The sequence below is a fragment of the Halichoerus grypus genome, chromosome 3 (genome assembly GCF_964656455.1).
Source record: "Halichoerus grypus chromosome 3, mHalGry1.hap1.1, whole genome shotgun sequence".
NCBI classification, from domain to species: Eukaryota; Metazoa; Chordata; class Mammalia; order Carnivora; family Phocidae; genus Halichoerus; species Halichoerus grypus.
Genome location: NC_135714.1, coordinates 110,096,768 through 110,114,881, shown reverse-complemented (window position 1 = coordinate 110,114,881; position 18,114 = coordinate 110,096,768). Strand labels below are relative to the sequence as shown.

At 33.9% G+C, this 18,114-nt stretch overlaps 1 protein-coding gene across 8 annotated transcripts in view; it reads left to right on the top strand.

Annotated features, from left to right (window-relative positions):
• SCLT1 (sodium channel and clathrin linker 1) overlaps positions 1-18,114 on the top strand; it is a 202,189-nt gene that overhangs the window by 27,723 nt on the left and 156,352 nt on the right. For all 8 annotated transcript variants that reach the window (XR_013446457.1, XM_078069232.1, XM_078069234.1 and 5 more), the window contains one exon: positions 13,978-14,113. Coding sequence is in view for 7 of the 8 variants with exons in the window: in XM_078069232.1 (XP_077925358.1) it covers positions 13,978-14,113 (136 nt within the window). In the remaining variant the exon portion in view is untranslated. The remainder of the gene's footprint in view (positions 1-13,977; positions 14,114-18,114) is intronic.

Sequence of the window (18,114 nt, the reverse complement as noted above, 5' to 3'; positions counted from 1 at the left end):
AATCCCACCCACAACTCCAGCTACAAGAACCACTAAGAAATATAGTTTTAGACTTTCAGCCACTGTGCTAGAGGCTGGAAGATGAAAAGGGATGGGAATGAATAATGTTGCTACAGTACCATACAACATGCTAGCCAGTAGGTGTTTCATGTATCTGTTCCCAGGTTATGATATGTTTCATGAAAAGAATTTTCTATTTTGTTTTTAATCTTAAGGTAGGTGAATCCATCTTTTTTCTTATGGTTGTTATTCTTTGTGTCTCTAACAAATCCTCCCCCAGCCTGTGATCATAAAGATCTCCTATTTTGGGCTAAAAATGTTTAAAGTTTTATTCTATCCCAAGTTTCTCAACTTTAACCTTTAAAGATCATGTAGCTGGGCTGAAATCTGATACATCTTTTGTTGTTGACTTGTATAACTAGACCAAACAGGGAACAAATAATTTTGTTTAGTTCTAAATTCATTTAAAACATGGGCTCTTTTATTTTTTTTTTAAAGATTTTATTTATTTATTTGCCAGAGAGAGAGAGAGCGCACAAGTAGGCAGAGAGGCAGGCAGAGGGAGAGGGAGAAGCAGGCTCTCCACTGAGCAGGGAGCCTGACCTGGGGCTCGATCCCAGGACTCTAGGATCATGACCTGAGCCGAAGGCAGCCGCTTAAGTGACTGAGCCACCCAGGTGCCCCTAAACGTGGGTTCTTTTAAAGCTAGCATTCTTTTGTATGTATTTTGCTATATATAGCAGTTTCCTTTTTTATTGTTAATTTATTTTAGTGTAATACATGTTGTTCTTTAGAATAGAATAATCTAGAACTCCCATGGAATTCGTATGTCTTGCTTTTGACTATTTTGTCATTTTCTCCCTTCCATTTTAAAAAATATGTTTCAGTATTTCTCCTCTTCTCTAATTTCTGAAAGTTTCATATGTTTAAGCTAGTTGGCTGAAGTGTAAAATAAATCTTTTAATTGGGTTTTCAGTTTTCTTATTTGCTTTTCCCCCGTGGAAAAGTTTTTCTAACTTTAACTTTTTATGATTTACTATTCTATCTCAAAAAAATTATTAAATAAGCCATGCTGTTCCTAACAAAGAACATTGCTAAGATTTTTGAATCACCAATGTATGTAGATTAAGCTTGTATTTTAATGTAATGGGGATAGAAAACGTATTATATGGTTGAGATAATCATTTTGTTTCCTATATTTGATTCCACATACTTACTTCCTTTCATGTCCAGGTCTTTTTAAGCCAGTCTTTTAAAAATCTGCCTTTACCTATTTAACAGTAATGTGGTCATGTCTCATGAATGTATTTATTCCTAGTACAACAGGAAAGTGGGAAAAAATGGATTCTGAGCTTATTAAAAAGACACTTTTAGTAACTTGAAAATGTTCTCAGGTTTTAAAGTGAATTCTGCTTATTATGTTTTTAGGGCAACATCCTATCTTTAATTATGTATTGCAGTTAAGGACTGCAAAATCAAGAGAGTTTATCATTTTTAAGGAAAGTATCTTAAATGTGTATACATGGTCAGTTCTGAATAATGGAAGCTAGCAGTGACATGGATTATGTAGTAGTATGCAATTCTACACTGTTGGGTTTTGGAAACATTTTAATATTTACATTTTTATATGGGTGGATATAATGTGGGAATTGACTACAGATAGGAAATAATGAAGTCATTTAAATCAGGCTAAGGAAGAGGTGAAAAAATACTTTCCTTCCTCCCATTTTTAAGTCTGTTCCTTGAAATCTACTTCATGTTGAGAATATAGTGTTTTATATATTCTGTTTTGTACTAAATTTTTTCTGTAATACCATCTTTTCTCCTCAAAACTTATCAGAGGAAGTAAATTGGGTAAGATAATGAAATGCAGGATTATATGTACAACACTTTCTGGCACTAAATACTAATTTTTATTGTTTGTTATATTATTATTCAGGCTATGGAAGACATCATTTGTTGCCTCCATAAGAGCCATTTTTAATTCTTTCATTCAGCTCTGATTTTGTTCCAGTGTCACTGTGCTCAGGGGAGATGAGCTGCTTCCACAGTTTTAAGTGATAAGTCTTTTATTCACACTAGTTTGAATTTCTTTTTGCCAGGGATTGGTCTAGGAATGAACACGGGACCCTACTTTTAGCCAGTGAAGTTAAGAGAAAGTCTGTTGTAGAGCTTCTCGTAAAGAGTTTTCTCCCTGATTTTAAAAAAAAATCTGGCAAGAAGAAAGCTTTACCTCTTTCCAGCTTCTTGTTATTTTAGAAAGTGATATGCGAAGTTGGTATAGCCATTTTGTATCCGTGGAGGTAGATACCAAGATTGAAAGAAGGGAGAGATGAGAAAACCTTTGGTCCTTATTATATTATTGAACTGCTGAAACAAGTCTGGAACCACTTACCCTCCCGATTTAATATTAGATGAAGTAATAAAATATTCATTCAGTCATTCATTTATAAGTATTTATTGAGTGCTTATATGTACCAGGCACTATTCAAGTGAATGTATCAGTGATAAAACAGACAAAAATGACCAAACGTACTTGGGGTGCCTGAGTGGCTCGGTTAAGCATCTGTCTCTTGATTTTGGCCCAGGTAATGATATCAGAATCCTGATATCAAGCCGCTTGTTGGGCTCCCTGCTCAGTGGGGAGTCTACTTGTCCCTCTTTACCTCTGCCCCTCCCCCCACTAGTGTGTGTACTCTCTCTGGCTCGTTCTCAAATAAACAAATCTTTTTAAAAAAATGACCGTCCTTATTTTTTGTTAGTCATTTTGTTACTTACAGCCAAAATATACTAACTGATAGAGAGACTTAATTGCATCTGTCAGATTCGTAAACTACAGCCTGTGGACCAAATTTGGCCTGCTACCTTTTGTAAATAAAAGTTTATTGACTCAGCCACATTCATTCATTGATATATTGTCTATGGTAAACACTGCTGTTCTTGTGCTACTTGAGGTGCTGTGAGGAAGACCATCCCCAGAAGTCTGCCAAAATCCTAAGCTTTATAAAGTTTTAAATTTCCATTTCAAATCTCATATAAAGCCAGAGCTACCCTGATTTCTCTGTGTTTCTGTTTATAACTGAGTTTATTGTTCTCTATTTATGTGTATATTCATACACTCTAATTGTTTGTTATATTATTATTCAAGCTATGGAAGACATCATTTGTTGCCTCCATAAGAGCCATTTTGTATTTTCCCTTTGATTACTAGTCTCTAGTCATGCCAGCCTTCTTATTTGGCTTCCTTAAACCTGGCAAACCAGTGTCCGCCTGAAGACCTTACCTAATTCTTCTGTCTAGAATACTCTTCTCCAGACCCACACAGGACTGTCTTCCCTTTGTTCAGATCTTTTATCAGGAAAGCATTCCCTGACCACATTATCTAGCTGTTTCCACCGTCTTCCCCTTTCTTTTTTTTTTTTCTATAATATAATTTTCTTTTATTTATGGCACCTATTACTACTTGAAATTATTTATTTGCCTATTTGCTTGTTTTTTTTGTCTTATCTACTAGAATGTATCCTTCATGCGAGCAAGGCCCTTGTCTATTCTTACTTACCACTCTATCCCTAACACCGTTGAATAGTGCTTTATCTTTATGCAAAAACCATATAATTCACTCTTTATGATTTCCAGTTTCAATTTCTTTGAAGAGTAAAAACTTAGAGATGCTTTTGATCTCCTTTTGATCTTCTATGATTTTATAATTTTTCTGACTTTTTGTAATTATTTTACTTACCTCTAATTTAACAGTAGTTATTTAATGACTCATCTTTATTGAGCCTTTCATTTTCAGTTTAGGTTTCATGGAAAAAAAACTCTTTTATACTTTAATTGTACCACTTTGGGTCATATTTAATTAAATTGTGCAATCATAATAACAGGTTCATGCAGCTATGATGTAGATTGACTGTTCCAACTTCTTTTTAGTATGCCTTCCGTATTACAGAGGCTGGAAAACTAGCTCAGGATATGAATTAGGTTCTGCTAATGATAAGTACTTGTAAGAGACCTAAATTAGGAGATAAGTAGGAGGAGAAGCAGTATCTGAGGATCTATTTTTGTGGCTTAGAATCTACCAAGTGTAGTGTAGTTCTAGAGCTGATAATTCTGGGCAGCCGCTTCTCTTGAAGCTAAGGCAGGGTGTTCCTGCAGGCAATAGCTCTCTGACAGTAACATCCTAATCCCAGGATCTCAGATGAAAAGGTGTGATCTTGGAACCAGCAGTTGGTATAGTTGCTTCCTCCTGATTATCTAGCTTCCTAACTGTGGCCTGTATATCAGTTCTTAGCAAATCAGTTTTGCAATTAGCTAAACCAAGATTGACTTTTTCTAGAAATTGCACTAGAAAATAGAGATCAACTAATCAATGGTGACAGCAGAAAAAAATGAAATCTAGTTATTAATAATAAGGATAGGGACACCTGGGTGGCTCAGTTGGTTAAAAACGTCTGCCTTCAGCTCAGGTCGTGATCCCAGGGTCCTGGGATTGAGTCCCCCATCAGGTTCCTTGCTCAGCTGGGAGCCTGCTTCTCCCTCTGCCTGCTTCTCCCTCTGTCTGCCACTCCCTCCACTTGTGCTCTTTCTCTCTCTCTGACAAATAAATAAATAAAAATCTTATAAAAAATAATAATGATAACACTGTCTACCTCCACAAAGCTTTGTATGATTTCTCTTATCAAGCCATCCAAAATGATGGAAGTTTCTTCTTTTTATTTTCCCAAGGCTCTTAGATTTTTTTTAAAAGATTTTATTTATTTGACAGAGAGATGGGGGGGGAGCAGCAGAGAGGGAGTAGGAGAGGGAGAGGGAGAAGCAGGCTCTCTGCCTAGCAGGGAGCCCAGTGTGGGGCTCAATCCCAGGACCCTGGGATTATGACCTGAGCCGAAGGCAGTTAACCAGCTGAGCCACCCAGGCGGCCCTAAGGCTCTTACATTTTGACTTAATTATTATATATTTGAATAAGTACAACTAGAACCAGAAGTCTTGCTATCTTGTGTGTAATACTGCTTCAAATATTTGTTGAACATGATTAAATTACTGATGTCTAATCTCAAGATTTATTAACAATACATAAAAAACAGTGCTTTGAAAAAGAGTAATTCCTTAAATCTTTGCAGTAATTAAATGGTTTTATTTTCTCAATTATACTGTTAATATCTTTGGAGAATTAGATAAAATTCATTTAATCAGTATTTATAAATATATTATTATGTTATATATTACAAATATATTATGTTTCAAAGAAAAGGGCAAAAATAAATATATAAGATAAAAATAAGCATAAGGATATAGAGGATAGGAAGAACAATTAACAAGTTTGAGTATGTATTTTTCTGTTTATATGCACTCATATCAAGCAACAAGAATACACTGTTGTTTTTAAAGGCCTGTGAAACATTTATAAACATAGACATGGACTGCAAACCTTGCCCACCGTATATGCGCATACAAATTTAAAACAATATAAGTCATGCCTACAATAAAATTAGAAATAACAAAAAACAGCGGTACCTGGGCGGCTCAGTCAGTTAAGTGTCTGCCTTAGGCTCAGGTCATGGTCTTGGGGTCCTGGGATTGAGCCCTGCTGCAGGCTCCCTGCTCAGTGAGGAGTTTGCCTCTTCTCCCTCTCCCTCTCCTCCTCAGCCTCCCCCCACCCATGTATGCTTATGCTCTCTCTCAAATAAATAAAGTCTTAAAAAAAAATAACAATAAACAGGCACAAATAATTTTTTAACTACATTTTCAACTAACCCCTGAGATGAAAAGGAATTGAAAACTAAAATTAAAAACTTAGAATAAGCAACATATCAAACTAGTGAGATGTAGCCAAACTAGTACTTAGAACATTTTTAATCAATTGAAAATAAGTGAATAGGGAGTTTTGTTTACAATGATATCAAGACTAGGTAATCAGACTCCTTCTGAGAAAAACCAGAAATTCTAGACAAAAACTAGAAAATTGGAACAAAAATTTCACAACAATCAGATCTATTTAGATGAATTGGACTCAGTGGAGAATTATAGGGTAAGACCAGGAAAATAATGAAATCCAGGGATATGAGCCTGCCTTTGAGCTGCCTTCCCCTAGGTACATCTCCCTATCCTGGAGGAGGTGAAGAGAGGTTGAAAAACTGAGCTTGAAACAAATTCATAGGGCTAGAGAGATTAAATTTGAAAGTCAGGGCCCATCAGATTTGAGGGTGAGTGGCTTAGGAACTTCCCAGGCATTGGGTTGGGATACCCTAGAAGTAAGAGTGACCCCCAAAATATACTAGTCCTAAAAAGATTTAAAACATAGCTTGGAATTATCTGAATCTCTGATGTTGATATAAGGTGATCAGAGATTGATAATGCACCTAGCCACCTGGAAAAAAAAAAAGGAAGACCATTTTAGAGGAAGATAACATTATTGCTAGGCCTCAAAATATCTCCAAATATTTTTACATGTAATACCTGGCTCATATTTTTAAGACAGAATTTTTTTAAAATGATAAGAAATAATAGGCAATAGAAGAAAATCCACAGGATTGGTCTTTAAAATAACTCTGCTTAATATGTTCAATGAAAAAAGACAATTTTGAGAATGTTGATAAGAGAATAGGGAACACTAAAAAAAGACCAAACTGAAATTCTGAAACTGAAAAAAAAAATACAGGGATGAAATAAGATATGACTGAAGAGAGAATTAATGGAATGGAATCCAAGTCTGAAGAAAATATTCAGAAGGAAGATCAGAGAGACAAGAAGATAAAAAAAAATACAGGAAATAATGTAAGAGACATGAGGGAAATAGTGAAAAGAGCTAAAATTCATATAACTTAAGTCCCAGAAAGAGAGGGCAGAGAGACAATTGATCCACAAATTAAAGAAACACCATATATCATAAGCAGGATAGTACAAAAAACTATAGATACATTATTATAAGATCAGATACAAAATCAAAGACAATTTTTAAAAATGTTCAAAGCAGAAAAATTATCTTCAAAGAAACAGCAGTAAGACATAAATGAACTTCTCAACAGAAATGATGGAAATCAGGAAACAGTGGACTATCTTCAAAGCTGAAAGAAAAACTATTAACTTAAAATTATGTATCTAGTGAAACTTTTTTCTAGAAGTCACATAAGTACATTTTCAGATGAAAAGAAATTGAGAAAATTACCATTAGCAAAATTAAAATCTTAAAAGGATATTCTACAAAAAGAAAGGAAAGGGTAACTATGGGAGAAAGTCTAATGAAGATCAACTATTCTGAAACAATAATAATGTTTCTAAAATACCTGTAGAGAATTAAAATACAAGGCAACAATATCATAAATTTGGGAAAAGGGTAAATAGAGTTAAAATATTCTCAGCTTCCAGCATTACCCAAAAGAAATAGAATACTAATATAATTTAGAGTTTTGCTAATTCTGTATGCATGTTATCATCTCTAGGGTAGACACTGAAAGTAAAGAATCATCTAACTGCCAAACTAATAGAGTAGAAAAATAGAGTAATAAAAACCTATAGAACAACAGGAACTCTCACTCATTGCTTGTGGGAAAGCAAAATGTACAGTCACCCAGGAAGACAGTTTGGTCCAGGTTTCTTAAAAAATGAAACTTATTCTTACCATAACAATCCAGCAGTCATACTCCTTGATATTTACCTAAAGGAGTTGAAAACTTATGTCTACACAAAAACCTACACATGAATGTTTATGGCAGCTTTATTCACAATTGCCAAAACTTGGAAACAACCAAGATTTCCTTCAATAGGTGAATGGATAAATAAACTGTGGTACATCCAAACTATCAAGCCAGGAGAAGATATGGAGGAGCCCTAAATAGATATTACTAAGTGAAAGAAGCCAATCTGAAAAGGTTACAGATTGTATGATTCCAAACTATGTGACATTCTGGAAAAGGCAAAACTATGGAGACAAGGGGCACCTGGGTGGCACAGTTGGTTGGGCGTCCAGCTCTTGATTTCGGCTCAGGTCATGATCTCGGGGTCATGAGATCAAGCCCCACAGTCTGCTTAAGACTGTCTCTCCCTCTCATTCTGCCCCTCCCCTGACCATGCTTGCACACACACGCACTCCCTCTCTCAAATAAAGAACCTTTAAAAAAACAAAACAAAACAAAACTATGGGGACAATAAAATGATCAGTGGTTGCCTGGGGCTGGGGGAAGGGGGCGGGAGTAGAGAGGATGAAAAGGCAGAGCACATAGGATTTTTAGGACAGTGAAACTGTTCTGTAAGACACTAGTAATGGATACATGTCATTGTAGGATGTAGGATGTATAGCACTAAGAGTGAATCCTAATGTAAACTATAGACTTTGGGTAATTGTGTCAATGTAGGTTTATCAGTTGCGACAGAATGTACCACTCTGGTGGGGGAGGTCATGCTGAGGGGGGCCAAGGGGTATACTGGGGAATGTCTCTACTTTCTGCTCTCTTTGCTGTGAACCTAAAACTACTCAAAAATTAAGTCTTATTTTTTAAAAAGAGTCACCTAAAATGAACACATTAAAAAGAATAATCAAAAGAAAGCATGAATGAATGGATAAAGAAGATGTGGAATATTATGCAGCCATCAAAAGGAATGAGATCTTGCCATTTGCAACGACGTGGATGGAACTGGAGGGTATTATGCTGAGCGAAATAAATCAAACAGAGAAAGACATGTATCATATGACCTCACTGATATGAGGAATTCTTAATCTCAGGAAACAAACTGAGGGATGCTGGAGTGGGGGGTGGGGTGGGAGGGATGGGGTGACTGGGTGATAGACACTGGGGAGGGTATGTGCTCTGGTAAGTGCTGTGAATTGTGCAAGACTGTTGAATCTCAGATCTGTACCTCTGAAACAAATAATGCAATATATGTTAAGAAAAAAAAAGATAGCAGGAGGGGAAGAATGAAGGGGGGAAATCGGAGGGGGAGACGAACCATGAGAGATGATGGACTCTGAAAAACAAACTGAGGGTTCTAGAGGGGAGGGGGGTGGGAGGATGGGTTAGCCTGGTGACGGGTATTAAAGAGGGCATGTTCTGCATGGAGCACTGAGTGTTATACACAAACAATGAATCATGGAACACTACATCTAAAACTAATGATGTAATGTATGGTGATTAACATAACAATTAAAAAATTTAAAAAAAAAGAAAGAAAGCATGAAAGTAAAGAAAATCCTAATAGGCAGGGCATATAGAAACAAATACTAAGCGAGTAGATATAAACCCAAATATATCACTAATTATATTAAATTTCAGTGTATTACATGCTACAATTAAAAGTGATGTATCAGAGGAGAGTAAAAAAAGAAACCAGTTATGGTATGTACTTATCAGAGAGATTCCTAAAATGTAATATAGAATGGATGCAGATAAAAGGATGGAAAATAGATAACACCATGCAAGTGCTAACCAAAAGAAAGCTGGTAATATCAGACACAGTAGACTTTAATGCAGAACAGATTATTAGAGATAAAAAGGGATACTTCATAATGATAAAAGATTCATTTTTCGCAAAAGATGTGACAGTTTTAAATTTGTGAGCACTCAATAACAAAGGCTCAGAATGGAAAATTTTCAATTTTTCTGTTCTTCTAGAATCAAAAAATTCAATTATAGCACTGAGTGGCAAGACAGACTAAATTTTTTTAAAGTACTTAAAAGTATCAATAACAACAGGTTATTTTTAAATATGTTATACTATTTTTTAAATATTTACTTTTCCTGACAGAAAATGTTTAATAAGAGAAAAATGACCAATATATAAATATAACAAGAATTTTTTTAAAAGATTTTATTTATTTGTCAGAGAGAGAGAGAGAGAGAGCACAAGCAGAGGGAGAAGCAGGCAGAAGGAGAAGCAGAGTTCCTGCCAAGGAAGGAGCCCAATGCGGGAATCGATCCCAGGACCCTGGGATCATGACCTGAGCCAAAGGCAGACGCTTAACTGAGACTGAGCCACCCAGGCGTCCCTATAACAAGAATTTTTAAAAAGGCACGCCAAACCCCAGAGAAAAACTGTGATAGTAGGAAATATAAACAGATTGCTCTCAGTAATTTGAAAAAAACAGAAAAAAAAGTAAGAGTATGTAATATTTGAACAATGCATTTAACAAATCCGTAAGGGACGCATATTGAATACTACTACCTTCAGAATACATAGCCGTCCTAAGTACACATATAATATTTCCACAATTAACCAGTTCAAAAAAGTAACTCAGGGATTTTTAAAATCTCAAAATTACTCTGCTTATGTTCCTTGATGACAGTGAAAATTATACTAGAAATCAATTTTTTTAAAGGTAACTAGAAAATCCCCAACTGTTCTTTAGTTAAGCAACTTCTGAATATTACTTATAGGTCAAAGGATTAACAGTGAAAAATTAGAGCATACTTTTAACTGGTTGATAATGAAAATAAATCAATAAAGCTTACAGGTTGCCACTAAGGCCATTCTTAGAGGGAAATCCAAAGTCTTAACTGCATATATTAGAAAAGAAAGTCTAAAAATCAGTGATCTCTAAGAATTTGCAAAAGAGGTCAGAAAAAGGACAGTAAACTAACCCAAAATTATAAAACACCTGGGGAATCTGGGCACGTTGGGCAAGAGTCAGCAGGCATTGCAAACTGCAAGATTGGACACCCTGTCCCTAAGTACTTAAGATACTAAAACAAAAATAAGCTATACGTAGGCAGTCCTTGCTGTGTTTGATAGTGCAGGACTTTAAAAATGACCATGCAAGCTGAAACTGTGGAAAGTGATCTTAATAATCAATGGATGAAAATTACGATTTTTCTGTGACCTTTAAAAATTTTTGCAAAAATACTAATTGTCTTGGTGTTTATACCTGTACTGTTGATTATAAGGGATGAGTTTTTGTTTTACAAAGAAATAAAACATTTTAATTCTCAATGTTTCTAATGTTTTTAGTATACTAAGTGAATATTAATTTTACTATTTTTTTCATTTCATTTTAAAAAGACTCTAGGGGGTTTACCTGAGTTGACTTATGATGCAAATATCTGTATAATGGAAATGATGGAATATTATGCCATCATTAAAGTATTTATAGGAAAATATTTTATAATCTGGAAGAATGCGTATGTTTCAGTAATACAGTTTAAAAGGCAGGTTATAAAATATTAGCAATATGGTATATCTGTCTATTTTTAATGGAGAGCAAAAATTCTGCTAGAAAATATATCACGCCATTAATAATGGTTTTTCTCTGGGACTTGGGATGTCTTTTTTAAAACTCTTATTATATTTTATGTTATAAAGTAAGTATTTTTTCAAATACCAGAAGTACTTAAACAAACTCATTATTATATGGTCAGTTAGTCTTCGACAAAAAAAGGTAAGAATATGCGATGGGAGGGGCGCCTGGGTGGCTCAGTCGTTAAGCGTCTGCCTTCGGCTCAGGTCATGGTCCCAGGGTCCTGGGATCGAGCCCCACATCAGGCTCCCTACTCTGCGGGAAGACTGCTTCTCCCTCTCCCACTCCCCCTGCTTGTGTTCCCTTTCTCACTGTGTCTCTCTGTCAAATAAATAAAATCTTAAAAAAAAAAAATATGCAATGGGAAAAAGTCTCTTCAACAAATGATATGGGGAAACTGGACAGCTACATGCCAAAGAATGAAACTGGACCATTTTCTTACACCAGGCACAAAAATAAATCCAAAATGGATGAAAGACCTAACTGTGAGACCTTAAACCATAAAAATCCTAGAAGAGAGCATAGGCAGAAATGTCTCTCACATCAGCTATAGCAACATTTTCTTTTTAGATAGATCTCCTGAGGCAAGGGAAACAAAAGCAAAAAATAGAACACTGGGACTACATTAAAATAAATAGCTTGTGCATAGCAAAGGAAACAATCAACAAAACTAAAGGCAGCTTACAGAATGGAAGAAGATATTTGCAAATGACATATCTGCTAAACAGTTCAAAATATAATAAAGAATTTATATAACTCAACACCAAAAGAAGAAATAATCTAATTTAAAATGGGCAGAAGACATGAACAGATATTTCTCCAAAGAAGACATAAATGCCCAACATCTGAAAAGAGGCTCAACATCACTCCTCATCGGGGAAATCAAATCAAAACCACAGTGAGATATTACCTTACACCTGTCAGAATGGCTAAAATCAGAAACACAAGAAACAGCAAGTGTTGGAAAGGATGTGGAGAAAAAGGAACCCTTGTTCACTGTTGGTGGGAATGCAAACTGGTGTAGCCACTGTAGAAAACAGTATGGAAGTTCCGTTCCTCAAAAGAGTAAAAATAAAACTACCCTACAATCCAGTAATCAGACTACTGGGTATTTACCCATAGAATACAGAAACACTAATTTGAAAAGATACATGCAACCCTATCTTTATTGTAGCATTATTTACAATAGGCAAATTATGGAAACAGCCCAAGTGTCCATCAATAGATGAATGGATAAAGAAGTTGTGTGTGTGTGTGTGTGTGTGTGTGTATACATACATTCAATGGAATATTATTCAGCCATAAAAAAGAATGAACTCTTGCCATTTGCAATGACTTGGATGGAGTTAGAGTATAATGCTAAGTGAAATAGTCAGAGAAAGACAGATACCATACAATTTCACTCGTGTGGGATTTAAGAAAACAAATGAACAAAGTGGGGGAAGAAAAAAGAGAAACAAACCGAGAAACAGACCCTTAGCTATAGAGAACAAACTGATGGTTACCAGAGGGGAGGTGGTTGGGGGGGATGGGTGAAATAGGTGATGGGGATTAAGGAGTGCACTTGTGATGAGAACTGGGTGAAGTATAGAATTGTTGAATTGATGTATTGTATGCCTGAAACTAATATAACACTGTTAACTATATTGGAATTAAAATTAAAAATTTAATAAAAACAAAAAAATAAAAATACTAGAAATGTTTTAAAATATGAACGTTTGTGTTATTGATAAAATTTTTAACTAGGGAATAATTAGCAACCTCTGTCCTTTCCTTAGGGAGTAATTATTTTTTTTGTTGTTTCTAAGGTTAATTACCTATGAATTTCATGTGTTTGATGAACTTTGTTTTCAATAAATATATTCTAAAAATTAAAATAGAATTTTTCTAGTTTCAAAGGAGATTTTAAATACAGTAGGTAATTCTCTTTATTTTAAATATATAGATGCAGTTTCTTTGGGAAACTACCTTGAGATGTGTTTATTATAAATAACATTTTCTGCTAATAATTTATACTTTAAAGGTTTTCAAGTTTTTCTGATACTATAAATATTTTTTTCCTTTTAGGTTTGTATCATTTTAAAGTAAAATACTTAATCAGTCTTTTCAGATGTACTTTCTAAAGCCTTCTTTTGGTAGCTGTTTTAAAATACAAAATATCTGTAATTTAATGTTAAGATTAATTTTGAATTTAAGGCTTTCAGAGTTATGGTCAAGCTTATTTAAAATATGCTGAAAACTAAAGCCTCTAATCATCTTGCTTTCATAACCAACAGTTTTATTCAACTCTTTTTATTAACTGGATTAAGTGAGATGTTACCTGAGTTTTGTGAAACACAATGAAGAAAATAATTCTATAATATTTTATATCCCATTTCCTTTTAATTGCCTAGATGAAAACCACTGTTATATTTTTTCCTGAATGGCCTGTTTCATAAATTAATAGGGTGTAATATCTGAATTTTACCTTCTTGAATAACTAAAATCTCCTTAGGACAAACTGAATTATGGTTGAATTAATTATGACAAATTTAATGCATTTGAAATTGTTATATTTTTATTTTCATAGCACAGTATTTAATGGTGATTAACTATTTAATTTTTGAAGTCTACTTAAAAATTATTTTTGTGTAAGAAATTTTTTTTAAAGAATGTTTTTGGTTCCCAAATGTTTATTTAGTTTACCTTGAAACAGTGATTACTGTTGGTACAATGAATTTATATTATTACTGTGTTAACTCTTTTTTCTGAAGGTTGCACAGTGAATTAAAAGATGCTGTTGAAAAGCAACTGGAGTCCCTTCCCTTTGGCACAGACATGGGAAATGATATATATACAGATGATGAAACAGTTAGGAATCTACGAGAACAATTACAACTAGCCAATCAAGTGAGTGATATAAATTTTTTTAAACTATATTCTGAATAAACAGAATTTTTAAAATCTGTGTTAATCATTATTTAGGAATGATAATAACAGAATAGCAAAATTAGTACTTACTGATTTCTACAATTTATAAGAATAGTTAACAGGTAACAAAACTTGTAATATATACCCTCCCTGGTTGTTAAAAATATAGCTACCAAATGTATATTTTAATTGAATCATAAATCTTTTGACATTTTTATGTCTTATAAAAATATCTTAATGCCAGGAGTGCCTGCGTGGCTCAGTGGGTTGGGCATCTGACTTGATTTTGGCTCAGGTCATGATCATGAGATTGAGGCCTGCATCTGGCTCCGTGCTCAGTGAAGTCTGCTTGAGATTCTCTCTCTCCCTCTCCTTCTGCCCCTCCCCCAGCTGGCTACATGCATGCGTGCGTGCACTCTCTTTCTCTAAAATAAATAAATAAATCTTTTAAAAAATATATTTTAATGCCCAAGAAAATTTTTAAAGAAAAAAATAATCATCCACTCACCTAAATTTACATTTTTCATTTTTCTGTGTTTTCTTCTGATACGGCGTTTTCCTCAATTTTCAAAGATTATAGAATTATATTTTTCAAAAATTACACTTCACTTCTCTGTATTACTTTTTCTCCTTTTTTCCTCCCTCGTAGTAATTGAAATATTTGGGAAGCTATATTTTATATATATATATATTTTATATATATATATATATATATATATCCTGTTTTCAACACTGAAATTTGTGATTGTACATAAGGGAATTTTATTTTAATTTACAGTTTTATATCCTAGGCATCTCATATCTTATATGGATTTGAATCTCTGTTCTGCTTTCTAGCTGTGTGCCTCAGTTTCTTCATTTATAAATGGAGATTACAAATTCCTTATTGTGATTTTGATTTTATAGTTATCTATGAAAAATCATTTTTTATACCCTAGAAATTTAGTTTTGGAATTCTTATATTTATGGAAGTGATAATTACCTGATTAAATTAAACTGGATTTAAACAGGCTATATTTACCATGATAAAGGAGCATGTATTTAACACTGATTTTATTTTTTCATGTGTAAAGGGAAGGAATTTGAAAAAGTAATAGAGGAAAAAAAACGAGAAAGCATGCTCTTTCAAACTTTTCCAACTTTCAAGCTCTAGTTTGAGGTCTGTTCAAAATATTATCAAAAAGGACTTATAAATGTTTATATAGAAATAAATGGAAATTAATTTAATTAAGACTTATGAAGGCTTTCTAACAGGCTATCAAAAGCTAGTGCACAATATGCAATTCTTGGTACTCTGGAAAAAGATTGTGATAGACCATATGTAAAAGAACCCTCTGTTATATACCTTAAATATATGCAATGATTATTTGTCAATTCTACCTCAATAAAACTGGAAAAAAAACTTTTTTTTTTAAAGGAAGTGGAATGAAAACTAGATAAGATTTGTAGTTTCAAAAAACAAAACAAAAACAGAACCCTGTCTCTAAAAGGCATCTCTCTGCAGTACTTGTATTGCTATAATTTCCAATGTTAAATTTTATTAAAACTTCAAAATTACTTATTCTTTTTTTCTTATTAAACCAAATTTGTTGTCTCATTCCTTCTTTTTCTCCTCCTGCCTTACCCTTTCTTTGCCTTTCTCCTACATCTTGCTCCACCTCATATTATTTCTCTGAAGATGGTCCTATTTTTTTTGCTACATTTTGGATCAGTCACTTCATAGAAGAAATTGATGAGGTCCAACTCTGAGCAGTCAAAAAGGAAAAAGCTGATTGGTTATAAACACAATTTCCCACAAAATCTATAATGTATTTTGTAAATAAATATAAAATTTTAACTGAATGAGAGTTTAGGCATCTTATGAAGTATAAATAATAGAAAATGTTAATAACTCAATAGTATCAAAATAGTAATGTTAAATATTCTGCTTATTATTCATATATGTTTATTTGGTTTTTAAGGTGTGATAAAACACATAAAATTATTTTGGTATCCATCACTAAATTGAAAGACCTTTGTGTTATGCATGAAGACTAGTTGAATCCAAACCGAAGAGACAAAAATTAAGTTAAATACAATTTATAGTAAAAAATAGAATAATTTTTATATTATGCTTTATCAAAGTAATAGGCATAAAGAAATTGACTATTCAGATATCTTCATTTATTTCACAAGTATTAATTAGATGTCTGTTAGATACCAGGCACTGTGCTAATTGTTGAGGATACAGTAGAGAGTGTTGGTTCCTGCTTTCGTGGAAAACAGGCTTTTGTTAAAAAAAAAAAACAAAAAAACCTCTCGTCAAACTTCTTGAGTTTGTTCTCTATTTGTAGCTCTGTGATCTTGGGAAATGTCTTTTTACCTTACCTTCATTTATATATGGAGATTATAATAATACTTATCTCATGGAGTTCTTATGGTAATTCAGAAATTCCCATAAAGCACTTAATGTAATGCCTAACACACATGTAAATTAATAAATTTATGTATTATTTTTATCACCATCATTACCAAACAGCAAGATAAAGAATTAAAATTGAGTACAAAAGGTGCTGGGTAAAGCAATGTAATGGCCTTGGAAGCTGATAACACTAGCACAATATTGAGTACCTAACTTAATATTTTTAGTTTGGAGTATTTTGTTCTGCTATGATAATGTGATTTGTAAGAATCTTTCTGGGGGCAGGTTGGCAGTAAGAGCCTTAGAAACGTTTATATTCAGGGGCACCTGGGTGGCTCAGTCGGTTAAGCCGCTGCCTTCGGCTCAGGTCATGATCCCAGGGTCCTGGGATCGAGCCCCACTTCGGGCTCCCTGCTCAGCGGGGAGCCTGCTTCTCCCTCTGCCTCTGCCTGCGTCTCTGCCTACTTGTTCTCTCTCTCTGTGTGTCAAATAAATAAATAAAATCTTTAAGAAAAAAAAAAAAAGAAACGTTTATATCCTTGACCAATTAATTAGACTAGGATATCACATAGATTCTAGGAATCTATCCTAAGAAACTGTATGTGAAAATTGATGGATAAATATGTTCATTATACCATTATATTTGATAATGAAAATTGGAAATAGTTTAAAAATCTAACAATATGGAATCACTTAAATTGGTTTTTCAAATGATGGGTTATACCATTTAAAAATTTTATATTAGTACATTGGTTCTCAATTTTTTTGTGCATTATAATTTCCCAAGGGCTTTTTGAAATAGAGATTATTATTCTCCTTTCCCAAGGGGTATCTTGAATCTTGAATCTTTCTGATTCAAGAAGTCTGGGCTCAGTAATTTGTGTTTCTGACAGGTTCTGAGGTAATGCTGATGATTTAGTCCTATAAGAACCACTGCTTTAGAGATTCTTGGTTTTCTATTTGTCCAGATGATTCTTACCATCAGGCAGGTTTGTAAAACTGCAACCTTTTGAGGTTATGACATGTCTTTCTGACCATTCTACTGAAAAGAAAATGTTTTTATGGAATTGAAATGAATTGTCCAAGATCATTCAGCCAAAAATCAGGGATTGAATCCAAGTCTTATGGCTCCAGATTCTGTTCGTCTACACGTTTTAAAACTATATAAGTTTTAGGCAAAACTAATTGATGATGTAGAAACCAGGATCATAGTTATTTTGAGGGAATAGTAGTATCTTGAAGAGAGGGGTATCGGGCTTCTAGGTGCTAGTAATAACATGCTCTTTCTTGAACAGTGTGCTGGTTACATAGGGGCAATCACTTTGTGAAAATTCATGATTTGTGTGTTTTCTGAATGCATGTTATACTTCAGTAATAGTCTCCTTAAAACTTATGAACCTCTGTTTACTTTAAATATATACTCACTATCTTCTTAAAATGCTTATCTTTTCACTACACCTTGTTACCTTCTTACTAAAACAGGGTGGCTTAGTTCTGCCCTGGGATTTAAAAGTTTGGGCTTTTGGGACACCTGGGTGGCGCAGTCAGTTGGGCATCCAACTCTTGGTTTCAGCTTGGG